The sequence below is a fragment of the Neopsephotus bourkii genome, unplaced genomic scaffold (genome assembly GCF_033783945.1).
Source record: "Neopsephotus bourkii isolate Nb327-2 ecotype Australia unplaced genomic scaffold, CSIRO-AGI_Nbou_v1 NB_1765, whole genome shotgun sequence".
NCBI lineage: Eukaryota > Metazoa > Chordata > Aves > Psittaciformes > Psittacidae > Neopsephotus > Neopsephotus bourkii.
Genome location: NW_026902239.1, coordinates 3,578,651 through 3,600,491, shown reverse-complemented (window position 1 = coordinate 3,600,491; position 21,841 = coordinate 3,578,651). Strand labels below are relative to the sequence as shown.

The window sequence follows — 21,841 nt, the reverse complement described above, 5'->3', positions numbered from 1 at the left end:
GAATTTCTATTCTATTATTCAATTATACTTAGTTCACCATTTTCTTTTCCCAGAATGCACCGAAGTTGTTACTAACGTGTTATTTTAACATTACAATAAACCCTTAACCAGGATAAGGGTGACAGCTCTTAGTCTGTTGAAGCTTCACCCATGTTTATATGCTCTTACTCAAACTGTTGAATAAAAGTGTATTTATACATTTTTAAATGTTGTATTAGTTTTACATGCTGCACAGCACTGGCTGAGTCCAGTTGATAGCACTGATGTATGCATATATTAATAGCCACAACCAATAGGTCAAAACTTTCTCCAGTGGAAATTTCACTGATTTAAGCAAGGTTTTGCAAATTGTTATAATGCATTCCACAGTATGAACATGTTTTACATTCTCTTGTAACTTCCAGTACATACCACACACAGCTAAACAAGATGCTCTAACATTCCCTGCCAATACATAGATATAATGCCCTCACCACATGGATGACAGACTGTACATATTCCACACCTTTTATTATGTGACTTAAAACCATGGAGGACAGAACTGAAAACACCTTAAAGTGAGTTCTTAGGATCTGCACACTTTCTATGCAGGCAGTTATTTGGTTCATGATATAGACACACATATGGTTTACTAATGATTTAAAGAAATTCAACTGTGTTACAATCAAGGATAACCTCCCACTCTCTAAGCAACAGTAGTCTGTGGCAAAGCATTCTAGAATATCTATCTAGAAAATCCCAGGAGCTCACGCATTTCAGCTTTGGACAGACAGGCTCCAGTTCACCTTGCTGTCACCCCAGCAGTAATGTTCTAGCCCACAACACCAAAGTCAGTTTCTCTTTCCAAGCCACAGGCACAAGAGGGTAAGGTAAGGACAGGGGAGCAAAATTTCTTTTCTTCTTTCTTCATTAATGCAATTTACTAGTTCTGCAGTTACATAAGGACCTATGTATATAACAATGTGTCCTCACAACTTCTTTGGGACTTGTGCTGAGCTGTCCTTTCTCTATTTTTTTTATTTCTAGATTTTAGGCTAAGCATACTTGGAGTTAAGATGTGTGCATACAAACATGAAAACCATGAGGAAAACTGAAAGAAAGCTTATAAACCCAACTTAGTGGGCAATTTTTTATTCTTCTGGATGTCTTCACATGAGAAGTTGCAATGCATTAGGACAAAGCCTCTACATAATGAAACTGCATTAGAGCCTATATTAGCAATTCAACGTGTGCACATGTCCCTTGTTACAATGTGAGTATGCTAATGGCTGGTTAATAGCTCCTCCTGCTACCTGAATGTAAACACTTAACAGATTCAAAACAGCTGCCCTTGCTGGGGTCTTCCCTCCAGAACATTATCAACTCCTTCTGGCTTTCACTCCCTGAATATGACAGCAGGAACTTTATATAAATGCATGGGTAGAAATGTGATCTTTAAAAGACTATGTAAGTCAGATAAGCTAGTATCACTGTAATTCAAAGGAGTAAGAATCTTCAGGATCTTCTAAAATCCTGCCTTATTTGAATAGTGTTATGGCATGCAATTAAACTGCACCGGGCATGTTATACTTTCCATCACTTTGCCCCTGCCATTACCTTTTGTTCAATTTCTTCATAATCATCCTGGTAACTTCCACAGATTGCACTGGAGGATGAGGAGAAGGTGGGGCCCTGAGAGTAATACTGTGAGCTCCGGTAGCCATCCCGACGCAACTTATCACACTCTGCAGAAAGAGAAAGAGGAGACTTATTCATTACAAGAGTCATTACTGTTTACACTTGGTGTACAATGGCACATACAAAAGTACAGGATATTATTCTAAAAAATTCTGAAAACGTTTGCCATGCATTAGCATTGTCTGTCCCAAGTAACAGAACCCAAAGGTGCATTTCTCCTATTTGTATCTATATTCCCTCTCCCTCACCTATATTATATACAGAAGCCCACACATAACATATATACCCATGACTTTTTTTAACCCAGGAGATGGCAAGAGCTTTGGAAAGAATGGGGAAATGGATTTATGTACTTATTTGAAGCCTGGCTCAGTGTCTTGACAGATGGCAGCATCTTGCAGGATGAGAGACGGAAGCATATGAGTAACACCAGGGGTCTCATTTGCCAGGCCAGTAGACATCCATTATGCGCCTTACACTTTAAACGATGATGTTGCTCACTACTAGAGCACCATCTGCTAAGTAACTTTGGCACTGACCACTTGTCTTCCTGCCCGCGGAAGAGACCATTTATTGGGATTCTGGAGAGAGGAATGCATATCACGAGGATATCAAAATCTCATGTTTCTGCAGAGCACATGTAGTTTAGTACTGAAGAGTTTTCAAAGTTCAAAAAGATCATGAAGCAAACATGCATCCCCACTCAAAGCAGTCAAAATCCCAGTCAGCATGTCATCCCCCTCACCCAAGTTTTCCATAATCATCTTCCCGCCTCTTAATTGATATTCAGTGTGACTGTGCTAAAGAATAACAGACGCCAGAGCATAAGGAAAAATTAAATGTTCAAGATGCAGCAACCAAACTCATCAGGCCAGTCAAACTGTTAGCTTTACAATTCCAGAGACAGAGATCTGAATCTCTTGAAAGACAAGGAAAGCAAAAAGAAAATTAAGTATTTGGTACATTTCTAAGGAACTGAAATATCTGCACAATATATGGGCATTATCAAATTACAAAGCGCTTTTATCATCACATGCTGAAGACGGACTTTCTGTGATAGTAGTATGTGTCTCCCTATCTTGATTTTTTGAATATCCCTTACAATGGAAAACATGCAATGTTTGTATTGAGGGCAAGGTTTTAGAGAGGCTTTTGCCTGGCAAATGATTAACTGGAGTTACAATTCGCAACTCCAGCATATATTTCATCTGTTATGCTCAGAAGATCTCAGATTGAAGCCTGGAAGACTTGGTGCCAATGAGTTAACTGACCTAGAGAAATCACAGCTCTACAAGGATTTAATCAGCGCAGACTCCCCCTGTATCTGCACATGCACACTGACACAGCACGCTTACAGTTTGACAACTAGCCATTTCCACCAGAGCCAGATGTATGTCCTGGCCTATTACGAGTTTCCCTATGGAGTCAAAAAGGACAGTGTGGCATGAACCTGTCACTTATCTCTCAATTCAAGGACCAGTGTCAGTGGTGGTGGAATTTGAGATCCAGAGCAATTAGTACATCTCAGGAACAGAGGGTTGGTGACCCTGTTTACCTGTTTCACAAAGGTGAGCATGCCAACACTGCATGCATCTGGCAGACAGCTGCTGTACTTCAGGTGGGGTGTGAAAAATGACTGCCAGCAACTGCAGTAAAACAAATTTCTCCACCGCCCTTCCAAATCTGGCACTGGATCCAGCCAGATCCAACACACAACACTCACAAATGTGAGTGCCCCGATGGGCTGTCTGTTGGTTTGAGCTACAAATCACCAGGCATAAGTGAGCTGTGCAGAACAAGCCCAAAGGCTTGCTTCAACTTGTAGTGTGGGTTAACATGGTAAGTTGTCAACTTAGACATTGCAAGTTTTACCTTCAGACCAGCCACTAATCACCACAAACAAACATGAATACAACCTAAGTTAAGAATGCAACTCTTGTGACTTTTTAACATCGGGCATCATGGCATTTCCCAAGGGTGAAGGCCTCCTTCTGGAGTATGACAGATGCATGCTCTGATATTAAAATTGCGTGATCTTATTTATTCTGCTAACCAAGGAGATGAAGATGACGAACAGTGCAGTTCATGAAGCCCAGAAGAGCTCCAGAAACTTAAGGAAGTCAACACTGAAGGTCTCAAGTCCACCAAAAGTTCAAATGGATCAACAACAAAAAACTGGCTGTTTATCAACCTCACAACCTCTATTTGTCAAAAACGCAAGATCCATGCAACATAAGAAGCTATTGCAGCATTACTGATGAAGAAACCAAAAGAATAGCTACAAAACACCAGGGGAACACCACCAACAAAAAGGTGATTTGTCCCCAAGAACAGACTTTTCTATGTACTGTCACAGTACATTCTGCAGCATAGCACTGGGGATGTGACCAAAGGCCAACAAACCTCAGTAGAGGTTTCAGGCAGGTATCTTTTGCTTCACCTTGCAAGAGCCCAAAAGCACAACACAAGCTCAGTCACTGCATCTAACAGAAGCTCCTGTCACTGCCAGACCAAGTGTGTCAACTTATGTTTAAACACTGTTTTAGCTGGAGGTAGGCCCTCATTTTGTCACTATTATTGAAGGTGCATATGGTCTTCTGTAAGCAATCAGGTTTGTATTTTTCAGATAAAATACCAATAAAGAAGCTAGAAATACTTACTGTAGAATCCAGACATGTTCCCTCTTACCCAGAGAAGCAAAACTTTGTCCTATTTCCACAACCCCCAAAAGAGAGAAGCATTATATACTCAGTTGAATTTAAAAGTTCTTGAAGTTATGCCTGTTGTTTCAGAGAGGTCTGTACTGAAACTAACTAGTTAACAGAAGAATACAGTTATTAAAAATCCTCAGTTTTAAGAGTGGGACAATACATTAGTGATAGCTGAGGCAGGACAGATACAATCTTGGCTAGACCCAGTGGCAGAGCTGCCATTACCCACAGTATCCAATATGCATAACTATACACGGCTTCTGTGTATATACATATTTCTGCCAAAGAACTGCCATGTTGAACCCCATGAGACTGCACCAGGCAGGACACAAACACCCGCTCCTGAGGATGGGCTCACCAGTTCAAATTTGCAGCACATACTGTAGTCAAGCTCAAAGTCATAATCTTGCATGATGTGAAATCTGCGACAACATTATTGTGCCCCAGATGAACCAGTTTTGTTTACACAAACACTGACTATTTGCCCGAGAGGACAAAAAGAGCCACTGCCGTAGCAATTGTGATCAGTGGCTGCACTGGACATTTCCACAGCGTGAAGGCTGGAACTACCTCCCTTTTCTCCTTCCACCACGCTGGGGCTGAGGGCACAAGGATGCTGCCCGTCATCTGCTGCTGCCTGCAAGTGCTTTTCTGGCTAGGTAAAATTATAGCTTAATTCTTGTCCTTCTCCTTCTCTTCTAGTGATACCTTAAATTTCAAACCCTTCTCTGTATTATAAGCATTGCTTAAAAATTACTGTAGCAAATTATATTATAATTTATCCCTACTTATGTGGTACAAGTTACACCATTCCTAGAGAAGAAAATTTTGCATGAAGTTGAGTTTTGCTCTTCACACTTAGAGTGTGAAGGAAGTGCATGGGAAAAGTGGTCAAGAACATTTTAAAAGCCCCCTCATCATTTCCAGTTATTAGAACAGAGTAGATATGATGTTCAGCAGATGAACGATGAAAGAAAACGTGTTAAAGCTGTCAGTGCCATTATATCTGAGTCACTGTCATATATACAACCACTCGTACATCTGCTCGGGACTGCAGTACCGCAGGGTTTGTTAAATCCTGGCATCAGACGGAAGTGTGCTGGGGATGTGCTTCTCATCAACAGCAGGTGAGCGCATCACCCCTCTGCTCTCTTCCCATCTGCTAAATAACCGAGGGAATGGACAGCTATCAGCAGCACCACACCGAGAGCAAGGTTCTCAGCTGAGCCAAGGGTGATTCTGCACCATAGTTTTGAGCCACAGGAACTGAATTCTGTGCTGTTTTGAATAACTTGATCTCTCCAGGTTAAAAATTTATGGCTTCCATGACAGGCAGCCAGGCAAAGTATATGAAAATACCTCAAAGGCCTCTCAGCCCCAGTCTCCTCTCCCATTTTATACAAGGAACCTGTGTGTAATTGCATCTAACCCTGAGCTGGTAACACAGAGTAGTATATCTTGGTCTTGCATGCAGAGGTGATTTACTGCTTTTCCAGCAACTTGAAATCGTATTCTTACATGACCATTTGAGCTATAAATGGAGTGAGCAGAAGGCACAGCACTGATACCTCGGTAACTCGTCTGACACGGTATTACCGTAGGAAACCAGGATTAATGTTTCCCTTGTCTTCTTAGTCAGACTTACACACCACAGTGCTGTGCGGCAGAAGGACAGCTGAGTTTGCTGGGGGGGACGACTGTGTGTGTTGACTTTTCTTTAACCAGCTTTCGTATCAGCTGAGCTCCCTACCACCAAAACCAGTCACAGTTTCTTGAAGTTTATATAAAGTAAAATGCATTGCCCTGACAGCAGCAGAACTGGTAAGAGGGAGACAGATGCATGGTCATTTTCAGAAGTTTTCCATATTTATTATTTTAATCGTAAATGAACTGTGCAAGACTAGGTATCATTTCTCACAAGCTGCTTCATAAAACTATTCCTTTTCTTGCCCCATATTGACCTGGCTGCAGGAAGGAAGGCTCCAGGTGCTGGTTTTCAGGGCTGGACCCCATCTTTGCCTGGGATATCTCCCCACAGTGCAGCCCCCCAGTGCAGAGGCACAGATTTCTGCCACCTCCCTGGACTGGTCAGTCCTCCACACCTCAGGCCTGAGCGTGCAGCCATCACTCACTTAATTAGCCCTAATGAGATTATTCCTGTAAGTAAACACCGCTCATGCGACTGGTGCAGGATCAGCTCTGTAGCCGCCTTGCATCCACATGTACACGCTCAGACATGCTCATGAGCATACATTAAAGAGTTTAATATATATATATTAAAAACCCACATTTTTTCTGTGTTTCTAAATATTTATTAGTAATCAGTGAAGACACTGGTTAAAGAATTAAATTACCACGATATTCACAAATATACCAAAATTTAGAAACTTGGCATCCAGGTTATTCAGATATCTAAATAGCTCCAACTTTGCTTGGCATAACTAGCCACCCCACTGGATGGATCAAGCAATGGAAGACAGAAAGATAATGTCCCAGAAGCATCTGAATTTGCCTCGTATCCAGGAGCAGCACCTGGAACTTGAGACCAATCACTAAAACCCAAAGAAAATGTTAGTTGGACCAGGGGCAACTTCCCAGAGAAGCAGATACGCTGTCTGCCTGGCAGAGCTGCCCAAAGCCACCAAAACAGAAATTCCTGGGTGCAGAAGAAGGAAGGGGAAAGACCAGCACACACTTGGCTTTCCTTTGCACCATCCCCCATTGTCTCCTTGTCCAACAAGAAGGGACAAGCGATGAGCTGACAGCTGCGTCTGCATGCTTAAAAAATTATCTCAGCTAAAGTCAGGGTGACTTCTTAGTAGAGCCTTTCATGTTGTAACTTGCATTCCGTAGAGTGGGATTTTTTCTTACCTGTTTTTTTTTTTTGCTGTTAGAGAAAGGCTATTAACTGCAAGAGTCAGCTAAAATGTCAACTAGAGAAGTAAATCTGCTGACTAGTATCTTAAAACACATTTATCCATTCAGTGCACGTATCACCAGAAAGCCACTGCACTCCCCGAGGTCAGAAATCTTCAAACACCGTAGCCAGCCCCTTCTTCTGTACATACCCACAAACCATACTCCTCCGTATGTCACAACTAAAAACGCTATCTTACAAACAGCTTTCACATAAACCCAGGCAGGCTGCAGTACAACATACATCTGTCTTGTAAAAGTAAACTTTTTTAAATGACCCATCACTTTATAGGTCACAATGCACTTCAATAACCAAAGTATTTGCTGTATCATTACTTTTTGTTTTAAGGAACCTTCTGTTTCAAACCTGATAAATAACTGCATATAATTTTAATTTACTTCATGTGCATTTTGGGTTTGTTCTTCCAGTTGAACCGAGACAACTAAGACCTTGTGGGTTTGTGACAGACAGGCATGGATGTCAGAAGACTCAGCTTCCCAACCTGGCATTGCTGCACCTGAGAAAATCACTCTGGGTTAAATCCAGTCAAGAACTTAAATCTACAGACAGACACAGCACAACCTGAATTTCGTGTATGTGCCTCCTAAGCACTTCAGGATAAAGCCCACTAAAGAAAAACCTGAGGTGTCTTGACTCTCATCTTCACCACACCAGTAAGGACCAGCGCTGGGTCCAATGCTGCAAGCATCCTTTCTCATGAGGGGCAGGAGAATGTAACAGGGATTTCAAAATCTTTACGTCTGAGGATGATGTGCTTTTCATCCAAAACCTGCTTAAAATAAAGTGCTGCAAGTTAAAGTATTTTTCATGCAGACATAAATTTAAATTCTTTAAGTATGAGGTGAGCACAGGCTAAATCTCCAACTTCCTGACACGGTGCTATGAACAACATGCAAAAAGGGTGTCACCTGAAATGCAGTACTCAGTTACGCTTTGCTTGGGACCGGTCATATTGGTGCATAACAAGACATGCTCTGAATATACCTACCAAACTGGGACCTCTTCAGAGGGTGCAGCTGCCACTATGCCTGCTTGCAGGGCTGTAGTAAGATGTGGATGAGACCAGGGTAACTCTGGACTATGCAGTTAATCAGAGAATTCCAGGGAGGCAACTTTTCAAGATAAAGAGCTTGTTGAGAATGATTATGCCTGGGACCGTAATTAAAGCAGATACCTTAGTTCAAAGGTCTCTTTGGTTGGTAAAGCTAACTAAAATTGACGCCTTTTGCTCTGTGCCCCCTTATGAGTCCCTCATTTGTAGAGTGGGGATAAGAATGCACAGCACTCTGTGTGTGGATGAAACGGGCTGTATAAAAGCACAGCTGTACAAAGGTTATCTTGTTTTTTGACAAATATCTCATGCAAAATATGACTTTAAAAAAAGAAGCTCAATTTAATTCCAATGCAGCATCTATTTTTGTCCCTGGATCTAAATGAGGCAGACAGCTTGTCTCTACCACTTTATATTCCTCCCAAAAATTCATTCAGCTAGGATCAAGTCCCATTTCCCCCAAATGTATAAGTCCCCATATCATCTGCAGAACTTGACTATCACAGAGAGTGCTTCTATATCAAAGCTTTAAAACATGTTGTAAAGCCATAGCAATGATGCACTTGAGTAACAACTGAACTGTAACCAGTGCTGACTGCAAAGCAAGTTCATGAACTTCAGCTGTGATATATCCAGTGTGCTATTTTGTTCAGGCTCACAGTTTAATGGATCAGGAATTCCAACAGATGTAGTACCGTGACAGCCCAGCTGAAAAAACTTCAGCTCAACAGCTCAATCTAAATGCTCTGGCTAATCCCAGCCTTTGCCAATCTAGCTCCCTTCCCTAGTATACCCCCAAATGCAATTTGATATTGCTATTTCTGCTTTTATCAGTACATACAGAAAAGCATAAACCAAGCCTGGAGACAATAAACACTGGTACCCAACACACTTATTCCATAAGCAAGTGCCATATGAAGTGGCAAGTTTTTAACCCACCGGCAAAACTTAAATCATTTACTGCAAGACTTTCTTATTTGGTGCTAAGAAGAAAGGTCTGTCAGATTTTTTAAAGACTGTTACAAGTGTTCCCTCTCTTGAATAAACAGCCAAGCCCAGCCCCATGGGTAGCTTTTAATGACACATGCTGTTCAGAGTTTCCCAGAAACAAAAATGTCTCGGGCTCCACAGGTTGAAGGTAACTCTAACAGAGGGCTGTTGGACTCTGTGATGGAGAAGTCTGTTGAATGGGCACTTCAAAGAAGCCTGTACTGAAACTGATCAGATCTATTTATGTTGGGTCTATTCCCTCCAACACACAAGTGATCACTTTCTCATTGGGAAGGGCACCCTGACATGGTACCTGGATTCCCAGCCAGGCTGGGAAGCCCACCCTTCTGGACTGGTTCTCCACATTGCTTCAGAGCTCAGCTGTACCGATATTTGTAGTAGTGCAAGGATGAGCAATGAAAGCATAACACTGAAGTAAAGCAAGTATGCAGGTAATTTTCAAGGCTCCAAATCAGATGGAAGTCTTTAAGAAGGATTCAAACTAAAAGGAACTCTGCAACAGAAAAATACCTTTAACAGGGTTAAGTCACTGCAAACATGTTGATCATTCCTTTCTTTCTTTTCTTGAAGCTTCCAAAAAAACAATTTAATTTAATCCCACCCAAAATCTCCAAGGTAATCTGCATAATTTAGCCATAGAGAAAAACCTTTCTAATTACACTAAAATGCAACAGCCATGACAAATTATATTTGTTAACAAGCTGTCTCTAGGGAGTGCTCAAAATAATTATCACCATTTGCTTGTGCTAATTTAGATTTCTGAAGTGTGTTATACAACTACATTTAGTGGTAACAAGATGTCTGAAGCTCTAACAGTTTATTTGCTTCCTTTTCCATGTTTGATGCTGGCATTAAAATAATTCTCCCCACTCTTTCTCTAGCATTTATATAGATATTTGTTGTTTCTTAGACAACCAAACACAGCTAATATAAAAATATAAAAGGAGTTTTTATTGGGTTTCCTCCAAGGACACAATGTTAAACTCAAGGTAACTAAAATGCTGTAAACAAGCATGTGTAACAGCCCAATCTAACAGGAAGGAGGAGGAAAAGCAAAAAGGTAAACAAGTGAAAGCCTAATATTCTTTGTGATGGAAGTTGCTTTACCTAGCACTGGAACAACTACACCACAGACAGTAACAGTTCAAATTTCTGCTCTCCACTAAAGGCACAGGTCTGAAACGGGATGAGGTTCAGCAAGCTTCCAGCTCAGTCTTCCTAATGATTCAGACTTGTATCATAAAACATTAATTTTTCACACATTAATCTGGTTTAAGAAAAACAATAGCATCACTAGCATTATTTTAAGACAAATTTTCCTCTTTCAGCACTTTCACTGCAATTGCGTTCACTTATCATGCATATCAGGCAAACAATCTACATATAACCACCCTGTATATCTTTACACTCAGCACTGTACCATATAATTGAACTGAAAAATAAGGAATCCAAACGCTTCCACATAGCTCATTTTTTCAGCACAAGAGCAGCTTTCAAACACGTGCAGTGTAGACTCCCAGTCAAATTCTGTTAGTTTCACTTGAATATTTGCTCTTTAAAATTCTTTATTAGAAAGGGCAGCTGGAGTACGGAACTTGGCCAAAACCATCAACAGATGTACTGTGAATTATTGCAGGAGCAGTAAAAAGGGCAGGATACATGGGCAGAAACTCCGGTACTGACTTGACTATTGAAACTAAAATAATGAGAAATACATTGATTTCTATTGTTTTATTTTACAGCTCTAAGGCCTTTCCAGAACATATGGTCTACTCCTGGCCTTTAATGGTCTTTTACTTCATTAAGGTTTCCAGTTGCTAGGAAGCTCACATCCTGACATGTCTCTGAACCTGAACCAGACCAATTGTTAATATGAAGTGGTTCCCCCTATTTTGCAGCTCTTTAATGAAACATAAGATTATTTTAAGTCCATAATCTTCTCAGCAAGATTATTGACTAGTAGGGCTGACCCTAATATTGCTCATCTGAACAGTGATCTGGCAGATGCACTGAGAAAACAAAGGCTAAATGCATACCTGTCTGGAGGGTCTTGCAGCAAGACATAATAGAGGCTTTATGAGTAACTACTTAAATCCGGTTTTATTTGACAATTCTAACCAGATGTCTTCTGGAAAACAAATCAAGTGCTTCAATCACTGCTGCTTAAATACATTCCTTGCATTTGGCCAACAAAGCTAAACAGAAGCTACAGTTAGCCAAATCCAGCTCTTCGAAAGATGAGATAATAAATGAATCATCAGAGACATTGGAACAAAGAGTCCTACATTATGTACATAGCTTGAATCAACACAATTACCCAGGTGGAGGGGGGAGTGCAGGCAAAAGCATAAAGTACAGGCAGTTGTGCAGGAAGTCTCCACAGCTATAGTCTTAAAAGGAGCATTAAACCAGCATATAGGCTGTTCCCACTATTTACAGTTATACTTTCCTTAGTACATATCTGAAACCTTGCTATCCACTGGAAAGGACAGTCAGCCTGGGCAATAACCTGCACCGTGTGACAAGACCTTGCCCCTTATCTCCAATGTGAACTGCATAGTGAGAGCATTCACAAGAACCCTCAGGAGCTGACTATCTCCTGCCAGCCCAATACCATTTCAGTCTTGCTGGTTTTGTCTTTTAACATAACACAGTTCTTTCTTCCATTTCTGCCTGTTGTCCCCCATCTCGTGGACAAGTGACAACACAGAGCAGTGGAGCTTGTCCTCCTGCATTATTTTATTTTTTTTTTTTATGTCAAAAATGCTCTACCCTGCTAAATGTGGGAACTGGAAGATTAACTGCCGCATGGGAATCTGGCTATATATGCCCTGCTCTGTCTCCCATCACTGCAACTGACTTATATCCACATTTGAGGAAGAATATAGGATAGTTTGAAAAATATGGAAGCAAAATGAGTTCAGGCATGTGACAGGAAATTTTATGTCTTTTCCTTCACTTCAACACAGTTGGCAAGATTATCAAAGGCCAGTGCATTCCAGATTACTTTCTTTTTAAGACACTGGACTTACACCTGTGAACACACTGCTAATGCTGCAGACCCATCCAGAAGGTAGATGGGCTAATTAAGACAAACCAAGCTGTGAAGCAAAGCAATGCTACACTAGTGCTGTGTCTCCTCCCCATTTTCATGCCTTATTGTCTGTCCTTTTAAAGATTATAGTACAGTTAGCTAAATGAGGATTTCTTACCGAACCTCATCACTACATATTACTGCTGTTGTATTTGTGTTCCCAGTTGAAAAACGCTGTACTTTAGGACTTCTTCAAACAATGGTCCTTTAAACACGACCATGCTGCAGAGCAGCATCTGTCAATGCACCATATGTCAATGATGAGGGCTGTTTCATGGTGCTACCCTCTTGACTCTGGTTGAACATTCACTCAGACTCTTGGTCTCATGGACTGAAAAAGCTGTAGGAAACACTGCAGTATGTGGCACTTGCCCCTTTAGCACTGATAATGGTCTGCCTTAAAAAAAAAAAGAACCAATGCCACTTTGGACAACATTAAACTCATGGCTCTGCTACCGTCCAGACCAGACTCAGAGCTGGTCCAGCCACCCAGTAGACATTGGCAACGTAAGACTAAAGTCAAGCAGTCCTTCAGCCTTGGAGCAGAGTGCACAGTGCAAGGGACCAGGACTGATTTGATGATCCTAACCCCATGCAGAGCCTGAGCTCTTCCTTCTCATCCCTTTTCTTCATCTCCTATGTTCGTGAGTCCCTAGGAGGAAACAGTGACATGGAAGACAGAGTCACACAAGATTCCTCAAGGGTCAATATTGTTTTGTTTCTATCTGAACATTTGTATGCAAGGAAACACCCTCCATAAGGTCACCATCAAAACATGAGGAAGAGGCCGCTTCAAACAGGCTCTCAGGAAAGGCCAGCTAGAGCAGCTTGGTCCTGACAGTAAGGAAACAGGCACCTTGGATGGTGCGTGTACTTGTTGCCCAATCTGCTTCACCAGGCACTCCAAGGTCCTGGCTCCCTCAAAAAAAAAAAAAAAAAAAAAAAGAAAGAAAGAACCTGTTTTATCCAATGCAAATAAAGCATTTTTTTAAAATGGAATCTACTGCCACCACCCAAGAACTACATCATTTTCTAAACCTTTAAATCATATTGCAATAGCATCATGACTGTGTGTCCTGGTTTTGGCTGGGATAGTTATTTTTCTTCCTAGTAGCTGGTACAGTGCCATGTTTTTTGATTTAGTCTGAGAACAATGCTGATAACACACTAATGTTTTAGTTGTTGCTTACTCTAAATCAAGGACTTTTCAGTCTCGTGCTCTGCCAATGAGGAGGGCCATAAGAAGCTGGGAGGAAGCAGAGACAGGACACCTGACCCAAACTAGCCAAAGGGGTATTCCATATCACAGCACGTCATGCCCAGTGTATAAACTGGGGGAGTCACGCAGAAGGGCAGATCACTGCTCAGGGCTGGAGTTGGCATCAGGCATCAGTCAGCAACTGTATTGTGCATCACTGCTGTTTCTTGGGTTTTATTGCCCTCTCTCTTTTTCCTATTATTATTATACTTTACTTGATTTCAATTATTGAACTGTTCTTATCTAAACATGCAGGTTTTACCTTTTTCAGATTCTCCTCCCTATCCCACCGGGGTGGGGAAGAGAGAAAGCAAGTAGCTGTGTGGTACTTAGCTGCTGGTTAGGGTTAAACGACAACAGCGTGAAGTGCAGCTGAATCTGCTCTTCTGCCCTAGCCACAAGATTAAGTGCCACTGAGAGCTTTCATTTAAAACGTAGTAATGCAGCCTGGTTAAGCATATAAAGCCATTGATTTTAGTCAATGACAACTTTAGATTTTAATATGTTATGTAAAGCCGCTGCAGTTATCAAGAACAGATATGCTGTGCATCACAAGCTTTCCAGCTTCAAGGTGCTTAATTTTCTAGTATTGGACAATGCTGCTTTTTAAAACTTCAGATGGCAGCTGAGCACCTGTATGTCTGAAGAAGGGTAAGTAGCTTTACCTCAGTCGTGAACAAATTTGAATGCAAGATCCCAACATGTATACTTGAAAGTAGCTTCATAAAAGAAAATCACGGTACTTTCCCCTTGACTCCAAAAGGGTAAAAGGCTAGTTCAGAGGTACAAAAATGTAAAAAATTTCACCCATGGAACATCTCCTATCACATGCTGCACATATCTGCAAAGTGTGATAAGCAGAGTACACTGAGACAAACTATACCAAGTAAAAGGCTAAACTGCACAAAAAAATTAATGGAAAAAGTCTCTTCTGCCTCTAAACAAAACACTGCTTCCTCTAAAGGCATGCAGAGATCACCAGGCAGAGTACTTGATTTCTCTCAAGACAAGTTAGATACCATACATTTTAGTATCTCTATCCGTAACTTTTTACCCTTAAACTAATTTAAGAATAAGCAGCAATAACAGCTTTTCTGCTCCTTAAGTGGTGCTTAAAAGTTTATTCTAGACAACAGACAGCTTCCTATCTATTTCACTGGATATTTTTAGCTAGGCCCATGCTGCCAAACATTTGCTGTGAAAATTGTACCAGAATAAATAGGTTTGACCTTGCATTGTCTTAAAAGATGTTTCATCTGGTTAGTATGAGATGGGTGAAAACACCTTGATAAAAAGCGATACCTTGCTTGAGTTATTTTGAAAGCTGTTACACATTTAGTATCTTTACAGGTAGCTTAAATGACTGCTTGTGCTCTATTTGTTACCTATGTTTTATATTTACTTTTCCATTCCCTGGGCCAGTAACAAATGCAGTAAGAAATTAATAGTCTTCAGTCAAGTTGCCATGTACCAACAATGTCAGACCTCATAATACAAACAAGACAAGTGGAGTCCAAGCAGACTGGAAAACTTTCAAACGTGTGTTTTAATAGTCTGAACTAGGTTCAGCCTTCAGGCCCACACGGTCATGTTCATGGAAACCACCACAGGTTCTCTCTTTCTCTAAAGGTAGGTTTAAATATGCACAAATGATTTCTAAGTAGTGTTTCTCTCATCTATTCTTAAAAACCTTCTATGATTTCCTAGCCCTCCAAATTTATTTCAGCGCTTCTGTATCTTTCCTGCAAGGAAATTTCCCCTACTATCAAACCTAAGCATCCTCAACTGCCATGCACGTCCAGTACTTCATCTCTGACTCACCACGAAGAAAAAAAAATAATTCTGCTTTTGCTCCACTTCTTCCCAGTTCATGCCAATACTTCCTGGAGTAGAGGGGGATCCATCCCACTGTTCACAGCACACCTTGACATCCAACATCCTTCATTGCCCACATCGGGTCACACAGAGCCAGTTCTACTGCCCCACGCTTCACCTCAACCAATGAATTTGAAACACCAAAAAGATGTCAAAATGCAAGCTTCATCATCAAGCCAGAAAACACGGAATTGAAGTTGCCATGATAGCCCAATGGTGCTTCTCATGACACCACTTTTCTTCAAAGTTTTCCACGATATAATCACGTAGCACCAAATTTACATCCTACCCATTAAGAAGATTTGGAAAACTGTATTTTCTAAAGGAACATGCAGAAAAGCGTATTGGCAGTTCTCACAATTACTTCACAATTTCGACAGCACTTTACACCCAGTGAAACTCAGCCCTGGCTACAGAACTTTTAATCTGATCCTCCCAGTGTGAAGCACTGGTGTCTTCCTGATTTCACAGTGCTGTCTGAAGCCACAGCAGAGTAAAACTGATAAAACTTTAGTCAGTGCCTCTCTTAATACTAGAGGCCCTACAGGCACGAATTAAATCACTGAAAATGGTATTAAACGCATGCTGTGGCTACTAAAGGCCACAGCAAGGGGTTATTTTAAAACTGTTCTTAGGGAATAAACACAGCCCAGGGAAAGAGCTTGAGGTAAAACAAATAAATAGCACAGTTTTGTTGACTATGTTAGCAGTTTGAGGTCTGGTGAAGGCAGGTTTTCAGGTTACTACCCTGAAAGTATGAAACTGAAATTCACTTCATTACTAAGGAGGCCTTCATCACATGCATGAGCCTGTTTATTTAAAACAAATGGCTAACCAGTAAGTTGGAGTAGTAGCTTTAGTTCTATAAAGAGCAGCAGCTCTAAAGAAAAATCCCAGCAGCCCGAAATAACTTCAGATGTGTAAGCTGATGGAAGCAGCATATATTACTTAGTTTCACACAAATACATTAGATATAAATTTATTGAAACAGAAGATGAAACTGCAGTAGATAAATATCTGATAAAACACAAGAATATCAGAGCAACATTTTTGTCTGTGCAGGTTCTTTGATAATAGTTCCAAACAGAGAACCGAAAAATAGAAGAATGAGTAGTTTAATTTACAAAAACCTACCCACAAGCAGTATTCTTTTTAATCTAAAGCAGGCAAATATTTCTCTTTTGTAAGGAGCTGGTAAGTGTGCCTGCAAGGGAACAATAAGCATTTCAAGGCTAAAAGCCTGCACATACGTATTAATCCAATAATAAGTATAGAGCACACACAGGCTGTCTGCTGAGCCATGCATGAGCCACTAACCCTCGCTGTCAAAACTGCCCTATGAAACGATAATACAAAGCACCTAGTAAGAGATGGTGAAAATCAATTACCTGGAAAAACAGCAAGAGAAATAAAATATGACAGCCAAATACTTCTTTATTCAGACATACAAAATGAAGTTTTCTGCATGTTTAGAAAGCAGAAATGCCGTGTTAAACAAGAATTACAATGTTCTTTTCTATCAGGTTGACTCTGCAAGGTATCAAGTACCCGCAGCTCTTGCTGAAACAACAAAGGACTTGAAATGAGTTGGCTCTTTGCAGGGTAACCCCCTTTGTTGAATAGCCAATGTAAAGGAAAACCTAGGTTAGCCGTTTCCAGAACACGGACATTAAGCTGTAATTTTACAGTTTCACTTCTGGCCCAGAGACAGATGTTCTACAGTCCTCCCTGCTGGCTGCCTGCCTCTGTCTTCATGGCTGCACTAATGCAACACAATGCCTCCTGCATCAGACCATACAGGTATACCCCTCGATAAAGATACTAAGGGCAAAAATTAGTCCTTAAAAATACACTGCATCCATCTGTCACAAAGCACTTCCACTACTGAAAGAGTTCTTGTGAGTGTCTTGTTCCCTATTTGCCTTCTCTGCCCTTAGTGCCTTTTCCCACTTTTCACAACCAGTCACATCCCTGGAAATGACACTGTACAACAACAAAAGAAATCAGAAACTGAAATACCTCTGATGCGGTTCTTACACTAAAGTATAAATGGTGTAACTCAGGAATTGAAGGTACCGTTTTGGAAACGCTCCAAAGGCGGAATGAAAATGGACAAAAGACACCCTTTTCCATTCTAGAGTGCTCTGCCAGGTAACACATTTCCATTTCCACATTTTCTTGACAGCAAAAGCATTTTTGCCCTATTCCTACATTTGAATGGGTAATTCTCACTAACATTCCTGATGTACTGCAGAGGCAGAAAAAAAAAATAGGCTTCTTCTGAAGCCTGCAAAATTTAGACATATTTGCAAAGACTGTGGCCAAAACTACCCTCCCTTTAGGACACATTTGTGTCAGCAGCAGAACCTTACCTCTCAGCACTGATTTGAGGTTCAGTTTGGCTTGTCGGTGGAGGTCCTCCACACAAGGGGGTCTTGAGGAGGGCAGGAAGACATTTTCCTGCTGGTGCCATGGAGCAGTGTAGTGCACAGTCCATCTACTCTCTTCATCTAGGTTGGAAACAGCTGCAGAGAGAAACAATAAGAAAATTAAATGCTATTGTAGATAGTTACATCACGAAACCCCACATATCATCTTAAAAATGCTTGTCAGACATCATCTTAAAACAAAAAAGACTGATTGCCACTGTAGTCCCATCAAAATGCTCTCCAGAACTTCACTTCCATGACAGTGTAAACCCTTATTTCGTTTCTAGTCTAAATTTATGTTATGTAGGAAATACCCTTCCCTTTTCCCACTTTTATACCTGCTGTTGGTTTTACTCTGAGCTTCCTACTCTGTTTTCTCCCTTCCACCCCCAGTCTTCGGAAACAAGATCAGTTTCCTGGTCCCCTGATCCTACCAGGCACTGTGTACTGCAGGATAGCTTCTTCTTGCTCAGAGGTGACCCTAGGAATATGACAACCACCATGAGAGATTACGACAGGTTCATTTGTATCAGGAAATAACCTTCTCTGACCTTACACTCGCTCAGACCAGGAATGAAGATTTCACTGAGGCAAACAAATCAGCTACTTTCAATTGCCATGAGTGGAAAGCAGATTTGGACAACAGCAACTCCCTGGGCAAATACTGCTCAGAGCACAACTGAAGAGGGATTGCTCTGGCCACCTCTTCTCAGCCAGTACACACATGCAAACAAAATACAGACCTTGCTCGAGTTCAAAGTTCCTCATGGATAATACAGTAATGAATCAGCCAAAGAACATATTGCTAAGATTTGTTTACAGTTTATGCTTCCCAAGAGAGAGCTATTACCTTTTGTTTAAAGTATATCAATAAAAACTTCTACAGCTGAATGGCCTTAACCCTCTACTCTGTAAATGGGAAAAGGGCAGTTGGGGATCATACTTTATGATCCTGCAGGCACCCTTTTGCCTTCAGCCCACATGCTGCATACCCTTGCTTTTAGTGGCAGAAAAAGACACTCCTGTGGCTGCACTGCCTTACAAGCACCTGCCCTGCCACTGTGGCCTCACTGCCAGCTCCCCATCTTGCCTTTGCTCTCCTCCTTGCCTGGGCATAGCTCACTCCTGTGCTGCCTGTAGCATCATTTCATGAAGTTTGGCTGATGCCCCTGTGCTGGAGAGGAGGTGTGTAAATTGAGAAGCAAAACAAAGTCAACAGCCTCTTGTCATCTGAAAAATGACCCTCTCCCTAACACCACTGTGCCTCTGCCAGGATCATTTCAGATGGGAAGTAATCAATACTCATTAAAGAAAATAAGTTATGCCTTCTTGCTTCAAAACGTATCTACAGCCTAGTGTTCAATGCCTATTCTGTGCTGAAAGGACTTCGGGCATGTGTCTAGGTTCTCAATTTCCTTTTTTCACTTTTTATAGATTTGTATCAGACCTCAAAGAAGGTTTTTGAAGACTTTCCATTGGTCTCTTCATTCCTGAGGCAGCTTGGTCCTGCATCCCCTCCCTTCCTGCAGACATACTGGGTGCAACAAGGCAGTCTGTGCCTGCTTTTCCCATCCTGGCTAATTAGAGGTCAATGTCAATCATGGTCAAACTGACACATCACCACCTACTTTACAGTATCAATCATCCTGATATTACAGAAAATGTGATAGGTACAGTTAATGACCTGCCTGAAAACCGCACCCTGCCATCCCCAGATTGAGCAAGCAGGGAGCAAGTAAGGCTGGGAGGAGGGAAACACCAGTCTCCAAGCTCAGTGTCTGGCTGCAGTCCCACCGTACCAAAATGAAAGTTTACCGCTCATCAGAGCAATGGTCATCAAAACTAGCAGACAGAAGTACTGCACACATCTGCCAACTACTCTATCCAGCGCAGGTTGTCTGCCTTCATGAACTGAATAAAGAATGGCGATTTTACACACCATTCTGGAACTAGAGCACCTTTAGAAAACAAAACTCAGAACAAGCTCTCCTCAAGCTTTCCAAGAACAAGCTTACCTCAGAGATGCAAGCCCATAGCTACAGATGCACCTGGCAGCTGCACAGGCAGAGAGAGATGCCAGACAGATGCTGGGAGGATGCCTCAGCACCCAGCTGGACACCGGTGCAAGACCGCCGGTGACACCAGCACCTCAGCTTCCTCACCAAGCTGCTCCTTTCATACCAGGAAGTTCTGGCTCCTTAAAAACCACTGAGACAAAGGACTTCAACACAGCATCCCAAAGCAGATGTCCTAAAGCACCTCATAATGCTGTCTCCACACATTACAAAATATTCAACGAAGGAGAGAGTGAGATAAAAAGAACCTTCAGGAAAGCAGGAGCAAAGACGAAGGGAATTGCCTTTTCCTGCAGGACTCAGCTTCCTCCCCAAAAGGGCAGTGAGCATGCACAACTACTTACTCTTTCTCTTGAAAAGTTTCATGAGAGATTTAAGCTTTGTGTTGATGAAAACCACCATTTTCAAGGTGTTGAATTGCGATCCTGGAGTTTAAATCCCAGAAGAAGGAGGAGCTGCAGAAAGGTGACTGTTTTGCAGACTGAACATGCACACAGAATCTCTCTTCTCCAGGTTTCTCCCCTCCACTTTTCTTTGCTTAAACCACAACTTTAAACCTACCTAGGTCTTCCCGACACACAAAACCATTTACAATTCTTTAGGCTGAATTTCTCCTCCTCACATGTAAGCTTGTGGGCTGAAAACAGTTTCAGCACGCAAAGCAGGAGGAGGAGTTTAAAAAAAGTTAATTGATGAATGTTTGCACCGGCACAAAAATCAGGCTTTCCTGCTACCCATGAATTACTCAGCTCTTCTCATCCTCTCCTCTGCTTTCCAAGTGCGGCTGCTCCGGAGCCTGCAGGTGATCCCTGTCCTTCCCATCGCGCCAGCCGGCTCTGCGGGCGGAGCACAAGGCAGATGCTGGCACCTTCCCCCTTTCGCCCTTTGCACCTCCCCGCCGGCCCCGGCTGCCGCCCTCCAGCCGCCTTCCAGTTGCAAATAAGAGTGCATTTTCGTGCAAATCAGGGTGCCCCGCTTTCCCACCCTACCCCCTCAACCCCCTTTATTTTCACCCTCTCGCCCCCACTTCATTAAGGACCCAAAGCCTCACCTCCCCTTCCAGATCCACTGCTCCCCCCTCCGCAGTCACTGCTATTGCCTGGGACTAGAGCTCACTAATTCTACATATTGAATTTCATTCAGCAACACTCATAATTTATTCTTATTAGCGTCATGTCAGACCAGATACATGGGAAACGAAATCCAGTTAGTGCTGGCTAACAGAGAACCTGCTGTTAGTCAAATGAAACTTGTGCACAGAGGTGGAATAGCCCAGCTGTTTGAACTGCACATTATATCCTCGTGGCTTAAAAAATATGTATCTGTACAGAGGCTCACGGCCATCCTTCCTAGGAATGAACTGCAGTTTTGCAGAAGTTAAAGGGAAAACACTAAGCACCAAATGAATGTGCTCAGCAGGGCATGCCCTTCACACAATGCTCAGACTCAAGAAGCAAGCCTTCCCTCACAAAGCAACCGTAGGAATCCCCCTTGGCTTAACAATGACATGTTTTTTTCCCTCAGGAAAAGGAAAATGTGAGCGGCAGGGGGGCTCAGACTGACCCCTGCTTTGCAGCAGGATCAGGCCTCTCGAGTGCAGCATGTAAAAAGCAGATGATTCACAAGAGCTTTACTCTCAGTTTCTCTAAATGGCTGAGACTCAGCACCATGCATAACAAACCATAAACAAAGTCTGTTCATCATTGTCTGAGCACACTTTTA

At 41.9% G+C, this 21,841-nt stretch overlaps 2 protein-coding genes across 10 annotated transcripts in view; both read right to left on the bottom strand.

The window, feature by feature from the left end:
- REPS1 (RALBP1 associated Eps domain containing 1) overlaps positions 1 to 21,841 on the bottom strand; it is a 499,053-nt gene that overhangs the window by 254,964 nt on the left and 222,248 nt on the right. The window lies entirely within an intron of this gene.
- Positions 1 to 21,841, bottom strand: part of NHSL1 (NHS like 1) — a 175,626-nt gene that overhangs the window by 31,490 nt on the left and 122,295 nt on the right. For 8 of the 9 annotated variants that reach the window (XM_061378302.1, XM_061378303.1, XM_061378304.1 and 5 more), the window contains exons 2-3: positions 17,988 to 18,140; positions 1,597 to 1,724 (exon numbers count right to left, since the gene is read on the bottom strand). In XM_061378302.1, coding sequence (XP_061234286.1) covers positions 1,597 to 1,724; positions 17,988 to 18,140 — 281 coding nt within the window. Of the gene's footprint in view, positions 1 to 1,596; positions 1,725 to 17,987; positions 18,141 to 20,463; positions 20,938 to 21,841 lie in introns of those variants that run through there. The other variant, XM_061378310.1, reaches the window with a different exon arrangement.